Raw genomic sequence first — 20,945 nt, forward strand, 5'->3', positions numbered from 1 at the left:
ATGCCTTCCACCCTCTCGAAGGCTGACTCCTCTCCCAGATGTTTCCCAAACTGTCTCAAATTGCATCTGCACACCTCTGGTCTCTGTTCATGCTCCTCTCATTACTTTGTGCGCTCTCAGAGACCAGGAGAGAGGGGAGCTTTTTGCAGCCGGAGAGGGAGACTGCCTGGATTCTTCAGCAGCCTCTTGACCCCCCTCCTCTGCCCCACCTTCAGAGTCTGTCATCTGCTCTTCCTGCTCACTAAAGCCTGTTGCCTCTGCATCATCTAGCACCTCCTCCCTCTGCCCTCTCCTCTGCTCTGAGCTTTCCTCCTTTGGGGGTTCCCCACTCTTTGTCCAGCCAGAGAAGCTGCTGAGAAGGGAATACGCCCCCCCGCCCGCCCACCCCCAGGCCAAAGAATTCCCCCCTCCCCAGTTGGTAGACCCTGAGCAGAAGCTGGCGCACCTTGGTGGGCTGCCTGGCCGACCGCAACTTACGGGGGGAACCTAACGTGTCTATTGTGGGTTTAAAGAGTCAGCAACGCCCCATTCGAGGAAATAAAATGCCTTTGTGCGCACGGCGGACAGAGCTGAGGAAAGAAGCCCCCCAATGTTGGCACGAGCCCCGGGATCCAGGGACAGACCCTCCTCCCAGTCTGCCCGCTCAGCACAAACCAATGCCCAGAGCTACGGTTGCCCCGTTACGCTCGCCTCAGTGAAAGGAGTTTGTCTCTACACCGTCCACTGTCCTCCCTCCCTCCGCCCTGGCTGAACAGGCCGCGCTCGGGGTGGGGCAGCGAGATGCAGGCTAGCACTCGATGGAATCTTCCAGAAGTTGCAAAAGCGTGGTGGGCATCCTGACGTCGCTGACAGGCAGAGGAGCCAGGGGGTCTCGATAAGTCGGCGACGTGGCCTTTGGCGTCTCCTCCCCATCGTCATCCTCATCCTCCGTGGGCAGCTCTTCCAGCTTCGGCAGTGGGGGGACTGTTTCCTTGGGGACCGGGGTTGCGTCGCTGGGCTCTGTGGCCCCTGGAGCGGCAGTGCCACAGGGAACAACCTGGGATGCGTCCATGCTTTCACTGGGGGACTCAGGGTGCTCCCCGGCTCCTCTGCCACCCTCACAGTTCCTGTCAGCAGTGGGGCTCTGAGGAGCGGGCTCCACGTGGCTTGGGCCCCCGTTGGCAGCCATCTTGCCTTCTGGCACCGACTCTCCCCCTTGCTGCGGACCGCCCTCGGAGCGCTGTTCTTCCTCGGGTCCTCCTGCGGTGTCTCCGAACTGGTTCTCCTCACTGCCCACGGGGAAGAGGGTAGCCTCGTCTTCCTCATCTTCCTCGTCCTCGTCTTCCACCGCCCGCATTTCCACCGCCCGCTCCGCAGCTTTGGGCAAGGCCTCGTCTTCCAGGCAGAGAGAGGGGCATTGCTCGAGGGCTTTTCCGTTGACGAGAGCCGTCTTGGCCTCCTCTTCTTCCTCGGGCTTCTTGGGGACCGCACTGGCTCGGGCCTGGCCCCCGCCCTTGGGCACCGAGTTGGCCAGCGGTGCGTCACCAACGGGCAGGCCTTTCCCGCTCCTCGCCGAATCCAGCTTGGAGTTCAGGGCCGCCTGGCCTCCGTACGTCTTGGGCACCTCGTCGCCAAGGTCGCTGTACCCCTCGTTCTGGAAGTAGACGTTATCGGGGTGCGGCGAGGCCTTTCCAGCATTGACCTGTAGAAGGGCAGAAAGGGAAAGGGTCCCATTAGGAGAGGGCGACCAGGCAAGATGGCAGGACCTGGCGTTGGGGGCTTTCATCTCTGGGTGCTTCATAGAAGGGACCCTGAAGATCATCCAGTCCAACCCCCCTGCAATGCAGGAATATGCAGCTGTCCTGTACGAAGACTGAACCTGCAGCCTTGGCGGTTCCCAAACGGCTCCGTTTTCGAACATCTTAGCTCCCAAACGCTGAAAACCCGGAAGTAAATGCTCCGGTTTTCGAACGTTTTTCAGAACCCGAACATCCGACACGGCTTCCTCTTGACCGCAAGAAGCTCTTGCAACCAATCAGAAGTTGCCGCACGTTTCGGAAGTCAGAACGGGCTTTCAGAACGGATTGCGGTCGACAACCGAGCTTTGTATCAGCACCACGCTCTAACCAACTGAACTAACCATGCTCTGGCTGGTTACCCCATGCTTATTGGAGGCAACCCCCTCCCCCTGAAAACAAATTCCTGGGGTGTCATGGATGGGTTGGGGGCAGAGGAATGGTGGGAGGTACCAAATGGGGAGCCACCAGGGGAAGAAGGTGTGGGATGTAAGAATCAGGTGCAGTCAAACACAACATTGCTAGAGTAGACATGAAGGTTGTCTCAGTCCTCCCCTCCAGCCGGAACTTCCTGTTTTCCAGGACTGAGACTAAACTTCCTGTGTGTAGCTTGAGATGGGCGTGGTAGAAAGAACCAGAACCACAGGCTGGCGACCATCTTGTTTCTTTTGTCTCTATCGATGCCATCTTAACAACAGCACTACTAAGATGCACCCTTGGCTCCAGGCCAAAAGAAGAAAAGGGGAGGCTTTCTCCTATAAGGAGATAGTCACCACATTTAAACTATAGTTGTACCTCGGGTTACATACGCTTCAGATTATAGACTCCGCTAACCCAGAAATAGTACCTCGGGTTAACTTTGCTTCAGGATGAAAACAGAAATCGTGCTCTGGCGGCATAGCGGCAGCGGGAGGCCCCATTAGCTAAAGTGATGTTTCAGGTTAAGAACAGTTTCAGGATAAGAACGGACCTCTGGAACGAATTAAGTACTTAACCCGAGGTACCACTGTATGTTCTAACCTTTTAAGTCTGCCTTCTGGGAACCTTTGTGTGAACAGATGATTACTTGTGAGTAAACGTGTTATACTTTACAGAAGACTGCGTGGCTTCTTATTTTCGGAGGGATTTCATATTGTAAAACCTATGGTTTTCCCAGTAGTGATGTATGGAAGTGAGAGCTGGACCATCAAGAAGGCTGATCGCCGAAGAACGGATGCTTTTGAATTCTGGTGCTGGAGGAGACTCTTGAGGGTCCCATGGACTGCAAGAAGATCCAACCTCTCCATTCTGAAGGAAATCAGCCCTGAGTGCTCACTGGAAGGACAGATCCTGAAGCTGAGGCTCCAAGACTTTGGCCACCTCATGAGAAGAGAAAACTCCCTGGAAAAGACCCTGATGTTGGAAAAGATGGAGGGCACAAGGAGAAGGGGACGACAGAGGACGAGATGGTGGGACAGTGTTCTAGAAGCTACAAACATGAGTTTGACTGCAGGAGGCAGTGGAAGACAGGAGTGCCTGGCATGCTCTGGTCCAGGGGGTCACGAAGAGTCGGACACGACTAAATGACTCAACAACAACAACAACAAACGGGGAAAATACCAGGAAATATTTACAGAGACTCTAACGAGTCAGGGCAAGCTATCTGTTGTGTGTTTGGCTTTAAAAAGGGGGAATGTTAACTTTGCTGATTTTGTTGAACTTGTAAATACAAGCTGGGATAGGATCTCTTAGACAATATATCCTCCTCCACATCCCTAAACATTCCCACAGAAGGTTCGGAGCCCAGGGGTTGGTGATGAGGGGTCAGAGGGAGAAGCCTGGGAAGAGGAGGTTTCAGAATCTGGAAAGGTATAGGGACCCCTGACTGTTAGGTCCAGTCGCAGACGACTGTGGGGTTGCGGCGCTCATCTCGCTTTACTGGCCGAGGGAGCCGGTGTACAGCTTCTCGGTCATGTGGCTAGCAGGACTAAGCCGCTTCTGGCGAACCAGAGCAGTGCACGGAAACGCCGTTTACCTTCACACCGGAGCGGTACCTATTTATCTACTTGCACTTTGTGCTTTCGAACTGCTAGGTTGGCAGGTGCAGGGACTGAGCAACGGGAGCTCACCCCGTCATGTGGATTCGAACAACCGACCTTCTGATCGGCAAGCCCAAGAGGCTCAGTGGTTTAGACCACAGTGTGCTTAAAAATGCTAACATCTGCAAAAGTAACATGCAAAGGTCCTTTGTATATTGGGAAATTGCCTTGCAAAACTGTGTTGACTGGTTGATAGTAAAGATAAAGGGACCCCTGACCATTAGGTCCAGTCATGACCGACTCTGGGGTTGTGGCGCTCATCTCGCTTTATTGGCTGAGGGAGCCGGTGTACAGCTTCTGGGTCATGTGGCCAACATGACTTAGCTGCTTCTGGCGAACCAGAGCAGTGCACGGAAACGCCGTTCACCTTCCCGCCAGAGCGGTTCCTATTTATCTATTTGCACTTTGACGTGCTTTCGAACTGCTAGGTGGGCAGGAGCAGGGACCGAACAACGGGAGCTCACCCCGTCGCGGGGATTCGAACCGCCGACCTTCTGATCGGCAAGCCCTAGGCTCTGTGGTTTAATCCACAGCGCCAACAGCATCCCTTGGTAGGTGCAGCCATTGTGGAGGTGCTGGGTAGCAGGGGGTAGGGTGGGGTCTCTCCCCCCGCTTGCCCTCCCCCCCTTCCCCTCCCATCTGGACACTCACCGGCTGGAACCATTTTAAGCTCTGTCGGGTGGCAGGGCGAGCCGAGAGCGACAGACAGACAAGGGAGAGAGAACGAGAGAGAGAGAGAGAGAGAGAGAGAAGGTCAAGGTTTGAGAACGAGCATGCGCAGAGAACCACAGCAAGGCAGGCAGGCCAGAGGAGGGGGGGGACCCACAGCCTGACCGGGGCGGAAGGTGTTGCATGACCCAATTTAAGCAACCAGGGCTCTGCAAAAGGACTTGGGGAAGAGGCCCAAGGCTGAAGTATGCACAAATTTTGCATGCACGCATTTCATAAATTGCTTCGACTTTTTTTTTAAAAAAAAAGAAAGAAAACCAAGCGGTATATTCAGTTTGTGAAATTTGTAAATAGCAACTGAAATGCTTCAAATTCTAGGAATGGCCAGTGGTGGCAGTTCATGAGGGCTTGTGAAACCACTCTGAGACTTTGTGATTTGTCCAAATCTCTGGAGATTTTTCGTTCTCTCATAGTTGTCGATAAGTCGGGATTTCTGGGTTCCAGTAGTGTCTAGAGAGCCCTCCCCCAACTTGGCACCCTCCAGATTTTTGGACTACAATTGCCATCAGCCACAGCAGATGTGACACGGAGGATGTTGGGAGTTGTAGCGCAAGGCGGCTGAAGGGCTCCAGGTTGGGCAAGGCACCCGTAGGCTCTTCACCCCTAGTTCTATGCAATGATGATTTAAACTGAATTTGCACATGGGAACAATGAAATCAGGACGGCCACGCCAGAGAATTCTTCATGCTCCCGTTCACAAAATTTCACGCACGCAAAATCATTATTGCGACTGCAGAAAGCTTTGCACTGGTATACAGCCCGAAAAAAAGGGTCTTGGGGAATTTCTGTGAACAGCTATTCCCCTCCCATCCTCCTATGCTTTGCAAGAAAAATCCCACTGCTGGGATACCTCAGTTGTTAGGGCGCAAGGCTCTGGATCTCGGGGTTGCGGGTTCGAGTTCCGTCTTGGGCAAAAGATTCCTGATTTTCAGGGGGTTAGACTAGATGACCCTCGGGGTACCTTCCAACTCGATGACCCTCCCCTGACCATTGGCCAGGCTGGTTTGAGCTGGAGTCCAGCTACATCTAAGAGGCCAGAGCATCCCTGGAAACGGGGGGGGGGGGGCTCATGTCAGGCTGGGGTGGGGGGGCCAGTGTCAAAAGGCCAGGTAAGGGTGGGAAAAGCTGAGGGTGGTTGAAGGCAGTCCAGGAACAGAGAGGAGAAAAGCAGAAGGAAAAGGCAAGGGGGTGTTGTGAGCATCTAGAGACAGCGGAAACTCTTTTTCTGAGGATGGCAGGCCAAATATTTGGGGGAGGGGGTCTCTCTGAGCAGTCAGGAGAGATAAAGGGAAGTCCTTCTTCATGCAACGCATTGTTAACCTATGGAACTCACAGCCACAGGAGGCAGCAAAGGCCACCAACCTGGGTGGCTTTCAAAGAGGATTAGATGAGTTCGTGGAGGTTATCTCCCTCTTGGGCTACTGCAATGCGCACTACGTGGGGCTACCTTTGAAAGTGACCCAGAAACTGCAACTAATCCAGAATGTGGCAGCTAGACTGGTGACTGGGAGCGGCCGCCGAGACCACATAACACCGGTCCTGAAAGATCTCCATTGGCTCCCAGTATGTTTCCGAGCACAATTCAAAGTGTTGGTGCTGACCTTGAAAGCCCTAAACAGCCTCACCCCTGTAGACTTGAAGGAGCGTCTCCACCCCCATCATTCAGCCCGGACACTGAGGTCCAGCGCCGAGGGCCTTCTGGCGGTTCCCTCCCTGCGAGAAGTGAGGTTACAGGGAACCAGGCAGAGGGCCTTCTTGGTGGTGGCTCCCTCTCTGTGGAACACCCTCCCATGAGATGTCAAGGAAATAAACAACTATCTGACTTTTAGAAGACATCTGAAAGCAGCCCTGTTTAGGGAAGTTTTTAATGCTTGATCTTTTATCGTGTTTTTAATATTCTGTTGGGAGCCGCCCAGAGTGGCTGGGCAAACCCAGCCAGATAGGCGGGGTATTAATAATAATAATAATAATAATAATAATAATAATAATAATAAGTCCAAACTGACTGGGATTGTGTATGTAGCTCTCGCCGTGCTTTCAGACTGGGGGACATTCCCAGCCCTGCTTAGACGATTTGGCTGTGCTGTCGTTGAGCATCAAATGCCTTAGCTGGAGTTTCCCATTGACAGCTCCAGACAAGGTGCTTCTCCCATGGCGCCCGCTCTTGGGCGCTTGCATATCAACGCACACCCTTCCCGCTTACCACATTGGGGTGTTTCTCCATAGCCAAAGCCGCCCGCTCCATGTTCTGCTGGCGCCGCTGCCTCTTCTTCATGGCCCGCAGGATGAGGAAGAGGATGATGGCCGTCACCAACAGTAGCGCCCCCAGACCGCCTGCCAGGATCCCGGCGTCCATCGTCCCCTGGTGCCCGGCTTCAAGAGGATCCAGGGGGACTGATCAGGAAGCGGAGAGGGTGGGGGCGAGAGGAAAAGAGCATTGGGTCTCACTCTGAGTCGCCATAAGTGGTGCAGAGAGAGCTCAGGGCTGCAGGGATCCTGCACAGTGACATACTGTATTTTTCGCTCTATAAGACGCACCTACCGTATTTTTTCGTTCCAGAGGGCGCACCTGACCATAGGGCACACCTAGTTTTCAGAGGGGGAAATCAAGGGGGAAAATATGATTTCCCCCTCCCCCCCAGCTCTGGGAGCAGCGGACAGGCTGCACGCAGCTTGGGCACTTCTCCCAGACCTTCTCCCTGCTTTTGTGGGAGGTGGGGGAATTCCTCCATCTCCCACAGAAGCTGGCAGAAGCCGTGTGCTCTTTAAAGGGTGCGTCGCTCCTGTGGGCTTTTCTACAAGGTGGGAGAAGGGACTGATGCAGCCAGTCAGTCCCTTCTCCCTCCTGGGGAAAAGCCCGCAAGAGCTAGTGTGCGGTTCTTGGGGGCTTTTCCCACCTGCCTCCCCCCTGCATTCCCTCCATAGGACGCACACACATTTCCCCTTGCTTTTCAGGAGGGAAAAAGTGCGTCCTATAGAGCGAAAAATACGGTAGTTTTAGAGGAGGAGAACAAGAAACAAAATATTCTCTCCCTCTCTGCTCAGCGCCTCTCCAGCAAAGCGGGAGGAGAAACGGAAGGGGCTCCTGAAGAGGTGCTGCGCAGAGAGGGAAAGCTGCGCAGCGCCTCTCCAGCGAAGCGAAGCCAGGAGAGAAAGAGGGATCAGTGCGCACCGACCCCATCGCTCTCCTGGCTTCAGTGAAAGTTGCGCAGCCTGCATTCGCTCCATAAGATGCACACACATTTCCCCTTACTTTTTAGGAGGGGAAAAGTGCGTCTTATAGAGCGAAAAATACGGTGGCTATCCGCTCAGGTGCCGGGTGCGGTGCGTACGTCCCGCAGCCGGAGGCAGGCGAGTCACCGATTGGGGTGGAGCCTCTCCGCTGCCTCCCCCTGGGCCTAATGGTCAGGGGTCCCTTTACCTTTACCTTTACCGATGTTACTTTACAGCCAGTTACGTGTATGTTGTGGTATTCTGAACATGATTTACATAATGAGGCAATTGTGGTGTGTAGCATAGGCATAGGCAAACTCGGACCTCCAGATGTTTTGGGACTAAAACTCCCATCATCCCTGACCACTGGTCCCGTTCACTAGGGATGATGGGAGTTGTAGTCCCAAAACATCCAGAGAGCTGAGTTTGCCTGTGCCTGACTGTAAGGGAATAAGGGCCTATTGCTATGTACTGCCAGCCTTCAGCAACGCATTGGGCGCATGTCCCTTCATGGATAGGTGAGAGGCCATGTGCAGAGAAGGAGCCTGCCTACCCAGTCGCCCAGCTGCCCAGTCACCTGCGCTGGCATACCTGCCTGGCCAGGACTCAGCACCTCCACGTTGACCGTGGTGTTGGCGGTCTCACCCGACTCCTCATCTCGCGCAAGGATCTAGAGGAGGAACGAGAGCTGAGCATCAGCAGAAGCACACAGGTGAGCGTCAAGAGTATTTTGGGAGTGAAACAGTCTCCCCCGGAAGGTGGCGGACTCTCCTTCCTGGGGAGTTTTTGAGGAGAGGGCTGAGAATCCGAGACCAAGGTGAAGAGTTGGTGGAAGAAGATTGGAGAAAATTTAAAGTTTATCTACAGAAACATTGTGAAATTCAGGAATGTTAGAAGGATGTTGGAATGAAGTAATGAGGTTTTAGCAGAAATGATATAAAAGATTAGGTAAAAATTGATTTTTTAACTGCTGAAAGACGAGAATGTAAAATTATACTACATTAAGATAAACTATTAGGATAAAAACCAAGCTGGAAAGGATTTGCTGGAATATTTAATTGAACTAGAATACAAAAAAGGGAGGTGTGAGGAGGTCAGGGAAATAAGTAAATGAAAGACAAGACATGGAAAGAGGGAAATGTTTTTAATTGTTCTTATTTTTCTGTATTTTGTACTTTCTGTTTCTTTCTTTTCTTTTCATTTTTTCTTTCTCATTTTTGTAACTTTTTTGAAACTTTAATAAATATTATATATATAAAAAAAAGAGGAGAGGGCTGAGGGCCGCCTGCCAGGGATTCTCACACTCAGGCCCAGACAGAGGGGGGGCCATATGGGCCACTTGGCCCGGGCCTCTGATTCCAAAGGGGCCTCGGTCAGCATACATTCCCTACGTATTTTTAAAAAGCACTATTCTGTATCTATAGTTTCCATTTGTCTTTATATGCAGATACGGTTCAAGCCTTGAAATAAAATTACCATATTTTTCGCTCTATAAGACGCACTTTCCCCCTCCTAAAAAGTAAGGGGGAATGTGTGTGTGTGTTATGGGAAGAATGCAGGCGGGGAGCTCTGCTCAGCACATGGAGCATGTGTGAGGCTCTTGGGGGCTTTTCCCCGAGGAGGGAACAGCCCCGAAGAGCCCCCCACACACTCTGCGCGCTCTTTAAAGGGAGCGTGGCTCTTGGGGGAGCCTTAGCTGCATACAGCCTCTCCCGGGCAGGGAATGAAGGCTCCCCTTGCCCGGCTGGAAGAGGCTGCGCGCAGCTATCCCATAAGCCAGGACAGCAAGCGGGATAGCTGCGCAGTGATCCCACTTGCTGTCCTGGCTTCTGGGATTCAGAATTTTTTTTTTTCTTGTTCTCTTCCAAAAACTTGGTGCATCTTATGGAGCGAAAAATACGGTATTTGCCAGCATAACCTTTGTGAAAATTATTTATATACTTAACGTAGATTCCGGCGTATTAGGCGCCTGGGCGTATAAGACGACCCCCCAAATGGGCAGCTGCCAATTTGGGGGGTCGACTTATACTCCCAGGCGCCTAATACGCAGCAGCTTCGCTGGGCAGCGGCAGTGGGCGGCAGGCTCCGCTCCACACCGGGAGGTAGCCACCCTGCTTCCTCCCAGTGTGGGGCCCGACACCCAGTGCCTGGCGAACCCATACCCGCTGTATAAGATGACCCCCGGCTTTTTAGAGGATTTCCTGGGGTTAAAAAGTCGTCTTATACGCCGGAATCTACGGTACTTATTTATAAGACTTCAGTTATTACCAGGGTAATAAAAGGGGGGGGCCCACATTATCTACCTGGCCTGGGCCTCTGCCTGGCTCTGCAAGGCCCTGCTCACACTGTGATTCCTGCTCTCGGCTCTGGCGCCACCTGCTGTTGGACTCCCTGCCTTCCACCCAACCGGACCCACCGGGAGCCAGTTTCCCACTGTTCCCGCACAGTGCAGGAGAGCGACCCCCGGCTGGTCGCTGGGGGCGGGGAAGGGCTCGGCTCAAACCTGCAAGGCGTATCGCTGGAGAGCGCTCAGGTGGTCGGCGCGGGCGATGAGGAGTCCGCCGGGGGTGACCTGGAAGAGCTGCGTGTGGTTGGACTGGCGCCTGAGGCTGTACCGCACCGCAGGGTTGAAGCCCTGGGGAGAAAGGGAGAGATAAAATCGAGATGTGGAAATATCGACAAGAGGCAGAACTGAGATTTGGACATGCTTCATGGTTCAGACTATGGGAAGTCGCAAAATTAAAAATTACAATTCGGAAGATAATCCAACCTTTTTATTTTAGTTTTTTATTTTAATAATAATAATAATAATAATAATAATTTATTATTTACCCCGCCCAGAGTGGCTGGGGAAACCAACAAAACACTAAAATACAATAACCTATTAAACATTAAAAGCTTCCCTAAAAAGGGCTGCCTTCAGATGTCTTCTAAAAGTTTGGTAGTTATTTTTCTCTTTGACATCTGGTGGGAGGGCGTTCCACAGGGCGGGTGCCACCACCGAGAAGGCCCTCTGCCTAGTTCCCTGTAACTTGGCTTCTTGCAGCGAGGGAACCACCAGAAGGCCCTTGGAGCTGGACCTCAGTGTCCAGGTTGGACGATGGGGGTGGAGATGCTCCTTCAGGTATACTGGACCAAGGCCGTTTATGATTTGATATGTTAACTCCGCAAACCCCGAAGTAAGTGTTCCGGTTTTTGAACATTTTTCAGAAGCCAAACGTCTGACACTGCTTCTGCTAGAGTGTAGGAAGTTCCTGCAGCCAATTGGAAGCCGTGCATTGCTTTTCAAACGGTTTCGGGCGTCATAGCTGTCCCTTTTCTTACGAGGAATCCTATTCGGAATAAGGGAACTTCCCTTTAAAAAAGGGAAACGTTCACAGCTATGTCGGGAGTCGAACGGACTTCCGGAATGGATTATGTTCGAGAACAAAGGTACCACTGTACTGAGCCAAGCCAACCCATTGGCCCCTTCACTTTAGCATTGCCCACACTGGCTGGCAGCATCTCTCCAGGGTTTCAAGACGGGCGCGATTCATTTGCACCCATCCCTGGAAGATGCTGCTGGAGCCGCATTGCAGGGGGTTGGACTGGATGACCTTCAAGGTCCCTTCCAACTGTGATTCAAGGATTCCCTGCCACGCTGTCCCACCCAAACCACAGCCAGGTGACTCACGTCGGGGAAGTCCATATCGGTGGCCAGGACAAAGAGGACCCTCCTGCTGTACGTCAGGACCAGAGAGGCCGTGCTCTCGCCTTCGTGGACAAAGGCCTGGTGCTGGGGCTTCTCAAAGTACGGCGCATGGCTGTTGGCTGCCAGGATTCGCAGGCGGACCTCGGTCACGGCGTACTTCTTGGCGTCGTTCACCTGAGAGGCCTGGGGGGGCAGCAGGCAGGAGGGAGAGAGAGAGAAGGCAGTTTGCAGCAGAATTCGGTCACAAGGCAGGGTTGAATCCAGCCCTGGTTGTTCCTGGCTTTGGCTTTGCACTTCCTATATACATTTTAAGCAAATTTGTATGTGTGCAGTGTAAGTGATGGAAGTCAATCAGTGAAATTTTATTACTGAGATATTTGCAGAATAAATTTGGAAGAAATTCTTCCATTTTTTCTTCTTATTTTTTCTTTTGTTTTCCTTTTATTGTTCTTTTTTATATATGTGTGCTTATCTGAAAAATATATGTGCAGGTGAAACTCGGAAAATTAGAATATCGTGGAAAAGTTCTTTTATGAAACACAGTGGACCAACACCAGCTGACGACATGGCTCCCCAAATCAACACAGACTGTGGAAGCTTCACCCTGGACTTCAAGCATCTTGCATTGTGTGCCTCCCCGTTCTTCCTCCAGACTCTGGGTCCTTGGTTTCCAAATGAGATGCAAAAGCTGCTCTCGTCAGAAAAGAGATTTGGGGAGCCATGTCATCAGCTGGGGTTGGTCCACTGTGCTTCATTAAGTCCAGGGTCAACACAGCCGTCTACCAGGAGATTTTGGAGCACTTCATCCTTCCTTCTGCAGACGAGCTTTATGGAGATACTGACTTCATTTTCCAGCAGGCCTTTGTCACCTGCCCACACTGCCAAAAGTACCAAAACCTGGTTCAATGCCCATGGGATTACTGTGCTTGATTGGCCAGCAAACTCGCCTGACCTGAACCCCATAGAGAATCTATGGGGCATTGCCAAGAGAAAGGTGAGAGACATGAGACCGAGCAATGCAGAAGAGCTGAAGGCTGCTATTGAAGCTTCCTGGTCTTCCATAAGACCTCAGCAGTGCCATAGGCTGATAGCATCCATGCCACACCACATTGAGGCAGTAATTGATGCAAAAGGGGCCCAAACCAAGTACTGAGTACATATGCATGCTTCTACTTCTCAGACATCCAATATTGCTCTATTTGCAGTCCTTGTTTTGCTGATTTCATTTAATATTCTAATTTTCTGAGATGGTTAATTTGGGGTTTTCATCAGCTGTACGCCATGATCATCACAATTATAACAAATAACATATCTCGCTTTGCAGGTCATGAGTCTATCTCATATATGAGTTTCACTTTTAAGTTGAATTACTGAAATAAATGAGCTTTTCCACGATATTCTAATTTTCTGAGTTTCATCTGTATGTATTTGTATGTATTTTGTAATAATTATGTTAAATTAAAAAAATTAAAATAAAAAAAACCCCTCCGTTAATTATTCCCTTTTATGTTTGACGGGCTTTCAATTAATCAATTAATGGGCAAGCTTTTTCTTGGGGTGAGGAATGGAGTGAGCGGGTGCGTGCCGTTCTTTCTGATCCTCGGCAGTGCAAAATTCATGGGGGGAGCAGGAAGGCCAGAGAGTGGAAGGCAGAAATAAAGCCAAGAGCAGCTGCACTTTGGAACTCCCTGCCCATTGACACCAGGCGAGACTGGAGCCCTCGCCATATAAAGGTAAAGGGACCCCTGACCGTTAGGTCCAGTCATGGCCGACTCTGGGGTTGCGGCGCTCATCTCGCTTTATTGGCCAAGGGAGCCGGCGTACAGCTTCCGGGTCATGTGGCCAGCATGACTAAGCCGCTTCTGGTGAACCAGAGCAGCGCACGGAAACGCCATTCTCCCTTCTGCTGGAGTGGTACCTATTTATCTACTTGCACTTTGACGTGCTTTCGAACTGCTAGGTTGGCAGGAGCAGGGACTGAGCAACGGGAGCTCACCCCGTCACAGGGATTTGAACCACCGACCTTCTGATCGGCAAGTCCTAGGCTCTGTGGCTTAACCCACAGCGCCACCCAGGAAGTTTTTAATGTTTGCTGTTTTACTGTGGTTTTATAATTTGTTGGAAGCCAGCCAGAGGGACTGGGGCAGCCCAGTCAGGTGGGTGGCATATAAATAAAAATTATTATTATTATTATTATTATTATTATTATTATTATTATTATTATTATCTATTACCACCGTATTGGCCTGAATATAAGCCCCACTTTTTTCCAATTTCCAACCATGGAAAGTTAAAATGCGGTTTATATTCACAAACTTACACCGGCAGGAAAGCAGTGCAGCTCCCCACCCCAGGAAGCAGCCCAGGTATTGTCATTTTTTCTCTGCCCCCCCTTTTAATTTTAAAGGTGCGGCTTATTTGCAGGTATGGCTTACATTCGGGCCAATACGGTATTATTATTATTTTCTTTGTTTAAGCAAGCCCACCTGGACGTGTAACCCGATCTGGCATGTATTATCGCAACACGCAGATTAATTTTTATTATGTATATTTATATTTTCAGCAGCTCCTTTTGGGGGGAAAAAATATGGCTAACTGGTTTCTAAGGTCTCATTTTAACAGGAACTGGGATGTGTGTTTTAGGCTTAGGGGCTTTGGTGACGATTGATTGATTGATTGATTGATTGATCGATCGGTTAAATTGATTCGCCGCTTTTTCTTGCCAAAGGCAACTCAAAGCAATTCGGAACCCAAAATTAAGCAGTGTTTAAAAAATACATGTGACATAAAAATAAACGAAATAAATCACACCGGCATTGGGGGCTGAGGCTGGGAGTTGAGAAGCTCAATTTCCCCCTCCAGCCCCGGATGCGAAGAACCCAGAGGGACCCATGACTTCTGCTCACTCAGCTACAGGGGCCTACCATGACACTGAGGCTGTAGACCGGAGTGCGAATCCTGCTCTCCACCGGCCGCAACATGGTGATGGCGCCTGTGACGTTGTCCATGTGGAAGTAGCCGTGGTCCGTACCTGAAAGGAAGGGGAGGCAGCGTTAAGTTAGGGACCACTGAATCATAAGATACTAGATTTGGGAGCAACCCCCTGAGGCCATGTTGTTGTGAAGGAGTGAGGACCAAGGGTCCACCTGGGTCCACTTTGGAGAACCAGACTGAAGCCATTTTATAAGAAGCAAGCTAAAAGCTAAAAGCTATTTCTCTCCTCTGCCTGCACACAGCATTTTTGTAAATGCAGCAAATGTGGTCAGAGCACTTCACACCTGCTCTAGCCGTTGACCCAATTCCAGTAAACACACCGAGAATAGAGCGAACAACAGGAAAGATGTAGCCCACCACAAAATAAGGTGAGAACACGGATGGCCAATGTGGTTTTACAAGGAATTGCAAATAGGTCAAGAGGATTATAAGCTTACAGCGCCACCTAGTGGATAATGCAGCTTGGAACCGAAGGGCTACCATCAATTCTTTAATTGGTTGAGCTTCAATGAATATGCATAAAGGGGAATGTTTAAGGGGGGTGGGTGAAGGGGCTGAACTTTGCTTTGCCTAAGGGGATAAAAACTGTCTGCCCCTGGTGTTCGGGGGCATTCTCTCATTTTTGCTTTGCTTGTCTGACAAATAAACCAAAGTCAATAAAACTTCTTTTAAAAATATTGCTGCCTGGATTTTTTTCCATTCTGGTCTGGATTCTGAAGTCTCCAACAGTTGAACCCCGTGCAATGCCAGAATCTCAGCTGAAGCGTCCATGCCAGAGGACCACCTGATCTCTGTTGCATCAGGGGGAGAAATTCGTATATATATTTTGCCATTTTGATGAGAAATGACCTAGTTTGAAACCAGAGGCTTTCCTATTTGGAATCTTAGGTGCACAGAAAAGCTCAAGATACACGTTGATCTACCCACACGTCGTGTTATCCTTGAGAAACATAAAAAAGAACAGGATATATTTATCCGAAAGTCTTCAAACTTACAAACTTCAAACTTAAAAATTAGCTGATGAAGGTGAATACGGGGCCCTGTCCTGGTTTCCAGTCCATAATTGACTTCTGCTCTAAGATTGAAACTGAGTCTCCATAAGGATCAACATTATTGTCGAGTAACGAATAATTATTGTAACGAATAATCATGTTATACATATCTCTTTGAGTTTGTAATCTCTGTTAGAGTTTGTAATCTCTATTTGAGTTTGTAATCTTTATTAGAATACATACTTTTAAATGGATTAGTTGTTGTTACTATTGACTATTGAATTGTGAGTAGGGACCACGCCCACTAGTGAAACTTATATTGGCCAGAGTTCTTGGTGTGCTTTTTTCTTGGTATATTTAATAACATTCCAAAACCAGGCGTGTGCCTCCTGGCTGGGGAACCAAGGCTGAGCTTGGCAGTCTCCACGCAATGTTGCTTAAAAGCTACCTGCAGTTTTACCATTTGAGGTGGTCCCTTGGTTCTCAAACTTAATCCGTTCCGGAAGTCCGTTCCAAAACCAAAGCGTTCCAAACCCAAGGCGTGCTTTCCCATAGAAAGTAATGCAAAATGGATTAATCTGTACCAGACTTTTAAAAGCAACCCCTAAAACAGTAATTTAACGTGGATTTTACTATCTAACGAGACCATCGATCCATAAAATGAAGGCAATAAACAATGTACTGCAGTCACACAATCCATCAGGAGCTGAACTGGGTTCCACACAGGCACAAAAACAAAACAAAAAAGAGCCGCAAAAACAAAAACGCAAAATAAATAGAAAAAACAGACAGACCTCAGCATAACACTCAAAACGGAAGTGTGGCACTCAAAACAGAAGCACAACACTCCAGACGGAGTATGTTCGGCTTCCGAAAAAGTTCACAAACTGGAATACTTACTTCCAGGTTTGCAGTGTTTGGGTTCCAAGTTGTTTGAGTACCAAGGCATTTGAGAAACAAGATACCACTGTATTTAAGTGTACAATGGCAGCAGCGTGGACACTACTGGCCCAGAGATGGAAAGAAGATGACCAGAGATGAAGATGATCCCGAAATGACGAAATTGACTGGGAAAACCAGGAAGAGAATAACTTTAAGAAGGAATGGGAGAAACTGATAACGTATTTAAGAGAACGCTGTAAACAACCAAAAACTTTGGCAGGATTTGAGTAATGCTTGTAATGTACTAAAAAAATATGTACTTAAAATGGACTGGTTTTTTTAAAAAAGAGAGAAAATAAGGGAAGCAGTTGAGAAAAGATTGATAATGGAAACCATGGAAAGGTGGAAGGGAGTGAGAGTATTCAGGGAATCCTAAATGATGGTGCTGATGTTTAACGTTTGGATTTTAGTTACAGGCAGGTAGCCGTGTTGGTCTGCCGTAGTCGAAACAAAACAAATAAAATTAAAAATTAAAAAATTCCTTCCAGTAGCACCTTAGAGACCAGCTAAGTTAGTTATTGGTACGAGCTTTCGTGTGCATGCACACTTCTTCACATTTTAATTTGCAATATAAAACTTAATAAAAAATAGATTTGACCAAAAAAAGGAGAAACGACCTAGTTTGCACTTCAGAAACTGCTACCTTTGAAATTTGTGCATCTCTGAATATTGCAGAGAGAGGTCCCTCAAGATTTTTCTCCCCACCCCCGCCCACTAGGTCCACCTGCCACATAATCCCAGCCCAGCTTAAACTGTTTAATAACCCTCCCAATTGCATCGGGGGGAGGGATTCGAATTCCCCCCCCGCCACCTCCAACCTCCAGCACCTGCTTCCAGCACCTTCCATCCAATTTGCTCCCTGAACAGCCATTGGGCCAGGCAATTGGATTGCTCAGCCGGCGCTCTGTGGGTGACACAGTTTTGCAGAATCCGACTGCGTGTTGGAGCGGGTGAACCGGCCATTTATTGCTATCCCCCCGCAGGGCAGGTCACAGCAATTAAAGTGCATTATTAGAAATGGTTCGAAACATCTCAAAAACCATGAAAAAATAAAGCGGGACAAAAAATATATAAATTGACCCAATCTTACTTTCGGTTCCTCACATCTCTGTACTCATTTGTGAAAAAGAGTATGGTGGAATTCTGAGATTCTGCAGGAATCTCAGCTAAAGAATCCATGGCTGGGGTCAGCAAACTTTTTCAGCAGGGGGCCGGTCCACTGTCCCTCAGACCTTGTGGGGGCCGGACTATAAAAAATGAATGAATTGCTATGCCCCACAAATAACCCAGAGATGCATTTGAAATAAAAGAACACATTCTACTCAGGTAAAAACATGATGATTCCCGGACCGTCCATAGGACGGATTGAGAAGGCGATTGGGCCGGATCCAGCCCCCAGGTCTTAGGTTGCCTCCCCATGATCCATGGCGTGTGGTCATTCATCCTGTTCTTGCAGGGCCGGATTTAGGTTTGATGAGGCCCTAAGATATTGAAGGTCATCGGGCCCTTTCTATGTCCAGCTGTCCTTTGTCAACAACAAATTGTCGCTGTTTTTTGTGTTTAATAGATGCTATATGGTAATTGATGGACCTAATAGGTATCTCAAGCCATTTGCACATGTTGCCATCCAACCAGTCCATGCAGAATGTAAAGGTAAAAGTAAAGGGACCCCTGACCATTAGGTCCAGTCGTGGCCGAGTCTGGGGTTGTGGCGCTCATCTCGCTTTATTGGCTGAGGGAGCTGGCGTACAGTGTGGCCAGCATGACTAAGCCGCTTCTGGCGAACCAGAGCAGTGCATGGAAACGGCGTTTACCTTCCTGCCGGAGCGGTACCTATTTATCTACTTGCACTTTGACGTGCTTTCAAACTGCTAGGTTGGCAGGAGCTGGGACCGAGCAACGGGAGCTCACCCCATCGCGGGGATTTGAACCACCGACCTTCTGATAGGCAAGCCCAAGAGGCTCAGTGGTTTAACCCACGGGGCCACCCGCGTCCCACTGAAGGTCATGGGGCCCTTTCTACGTCCAGCTGTCCTTTGTCAACAACAAATGGTCGCTGATTTTTTTGTTGAATATCTGCTATATGGTAATTGATGGACCTAATAGGTATCTCAAGCCATTTGCCCATGTTGCCCTGCAACCAGTTCATGCAGAATGTAGGCACCCTATATATAGAAAGGAGCAAACCAGGGATATTTTAGGGAGCAGGCGAGCAGGCGGGGCCCATGACTTACACAACATCATAGCAGCCTACACAACACAAAACACTGTTGCTGTATGCGGGTTTTATTTTATTAGTTTGTTATTTTATATTTCAGAAATGTACCGTATTTTTTGCTCTATAAGACACACCAGACCACAAGACGCACCTAGTTTTCGGAGGAGGAAAACAAGAAAAAAATAATAATTCTGAATCTCAGAAGCCAGACCAGCAAGAGGGATCGCTGCGCAGTGAAAGCAGCCATCTCTCCTGCTGTTCTGGCTTCTGGGATAGCTGCGCAGCCTGCATTCTCTCCATAAGACACACACACATTTCCCCTTACTTTTTAGGAGGGGAAAAATGAATCTTATAGAGCAAAAAATAGGGTACATCCCCTTTAATTTTTGGGGGCCCCCAAGAGAGTGGGGCCCTAAGCTAGAGCTTGTTTAGCTTATACGTAAATCCGGCACTGTGTCCTTGCAATGCCCTACCAGATGCTTCTTCTAGGAAGCCCCCCTTGCAGGATTCGAACCCAACAGCCCTCTCCCCTCTGCGGTTTCCTGCAACTGGGATTCAGTAGCTTGCTGCCTTCAACCCCAAAGGAAGAGAATACCCATTGCTAGTCCTCACCTTCTCCATGAATTTGTCTAATCCTGGCCATCCTTAATTCCTGTGGGAGGGAGTTCCACAGGTTAACTTGGTGTGAAGAAGGGTTTTCTTTTATCATGAAAGATCATCTATACATATCTCAACTCTTGATACATACATGTATGCAATTTTGCAAAATAATAATAGCAATTTCTTGCTACTAATCCCTGTATTGTATAAATATAAGTTTGTAGGGAGGTAAAAAGAAATTAAATAAGAACTATGTAACTGTGGGGTATAAAGTAATGGATAGATAAAGTACAGTGAGATTGATTGGAAGTCAGTTTTAAATTTCTTCTCTATAAGTTTTATAATTGTGTTCAGTATCAGGAGTATATATGATGATAATTATATTAATCTTCTTGTATCTTATAATGTGGTGGTTTGTTTGCTTTTTCTGTTACCTGATTGTTTCTTTGTATGTTTGTTTACTTGTATGTATGTGTTTTTTCATAAATGTATTTATTTTAGATTAATAAAGATATATTTTAATAATAATAATAATAATAATAATAATAATAATAATAATAATAATAATAGCAGCAATAACCCCCAGACATATGCCTACTATATGGAAGTTAATCATGGGACAACAAAAATGGATTTTAGGTGCTCTAATGCATCTGAAAAAGCAGAGACATCACCTTGCCAACAAAGGTCTGCATAGTTCAGGCCATGGTTTTCCCAGTAGTGATGTATGGAAGTGAGAGCTGGACCATAAAGAAGGCTGATTGCCGAAGAATGGATGCTTTTGAATTATGGTGCTGGAGGAGACTCTTGAGAGTCCTATGGACTGCAAGAAGATCCAACCTCTCCATTCTGGAGGAAATCAGCCCTGAGTGCTCACTGGAAGGACAGATCCTGAAGCTGAGGCTCCAAGACTTTGGCCACCTCGTGAGAAGAGAAGACTCCCTGGAAAAGACCCTGATGTTGGGAAAGATGGAGGGCACAAGGAGAAGGGGGTGACGGAGGACGAGATGGTGGGACAGTATTCTTGAAGCTACGAACATGAGTTTGACCAAGCTGCGGGAGGCAGTGGAAGACAGGAGTGCCTGGCGTGCTCTGGTCCAGGGGGTCACGAAGAGTCGGACACAACTAAACAACAACAACAAATGGTAGCTGATATTGATGAACTGGAAGAATGAAGACACGATCTCCTTCAATCAGTAGATTGATAATAAGATAACACTTGCAACCTACGAAGGGACTGCTTATGGATGTAGACTCTCCTTGGATAAATACAACAATATTTGGAATAAATTTATGCAAAACATAGCGGTCTATTAATATTTACATCAGTATTAGGATAAGAATATCAAATTTCTAAAAGAATGTATGGGTTAGGCTATTTTTGTATATATTCATGTAATATTTTTCCCCATTACACAGTTGCTTGTTTCCCCCCCTTTATTGTATCACTTTATTGCTTTATAATTGAGTGTTTTTCAATAAAAAAGCAATTTAATTTTTTTTAAAAAAAATAAAAAATCATGAAAGTTCATCTCAACTTCTGATAAATACAAGTATGCAATTTTGCACACACACAGATACACACAATTTCCCAATGTTATGCAGCTTTGTGTGTTATTTTCACCAATATATGCACTTCAGAGGAGTTCGACTTCACTGCCAGATATCCTGGCAATAAGCTATGGCATGTGCGAGAACATGTGACCCCACATC

The 20,945-nt window shown here is 48.4% G+C and overlaps 1 protein-coding gene across 1 annotated transcript in view; it reads right to left on the reverse strand.

The window, feature by feature from the left end:
- LOC310825843 (cadherin-related family member 5-like) overlaps positions 1-20,945 on the reverse strand; it is a gene marked incomplete at its 5' end in the record, with an annotated part of 46,805 nt that continues 25,860 nt past the window's right edge. The window contains 6 exons of the mRNA XM_083699665.1: positions 1-1,681; positions 6,786-6,976; positions 8,387-8,465; positions 10,299-10,430; positions 11,469-11,669; positions 14,411-14,517. Coding sequence (XP_083555791.1) covers positions 788-1,681; positions 6,786-6,976; positions 8,387-8,465; positions 10,299-10,430; positions 11,469-11,669; positions 14,411-14,517 — 1,604 coding nt within the window. The 3' untranslated portion in view covers positions 1-787. The remainder of the gene's footprint in view (positions 1,682-6,785; positions 6,977-8,386; positions 8,466-10,298; positions 10,431-11,468; positions 11,670-14,410; positions 14,518-20,945) is intronic.

Source organism: Podarcis gaigeae (assembly GCF_964106915.1).
Source record: "Podarcis gaigeae genome assembly, chromosome: 10".
Lineage (NCBI taxonomy): Eukaryota > Metazoa > Chordata > Lepidosauria > Squamata > Lacertidae > Podarcis > Podarcis gaigeae.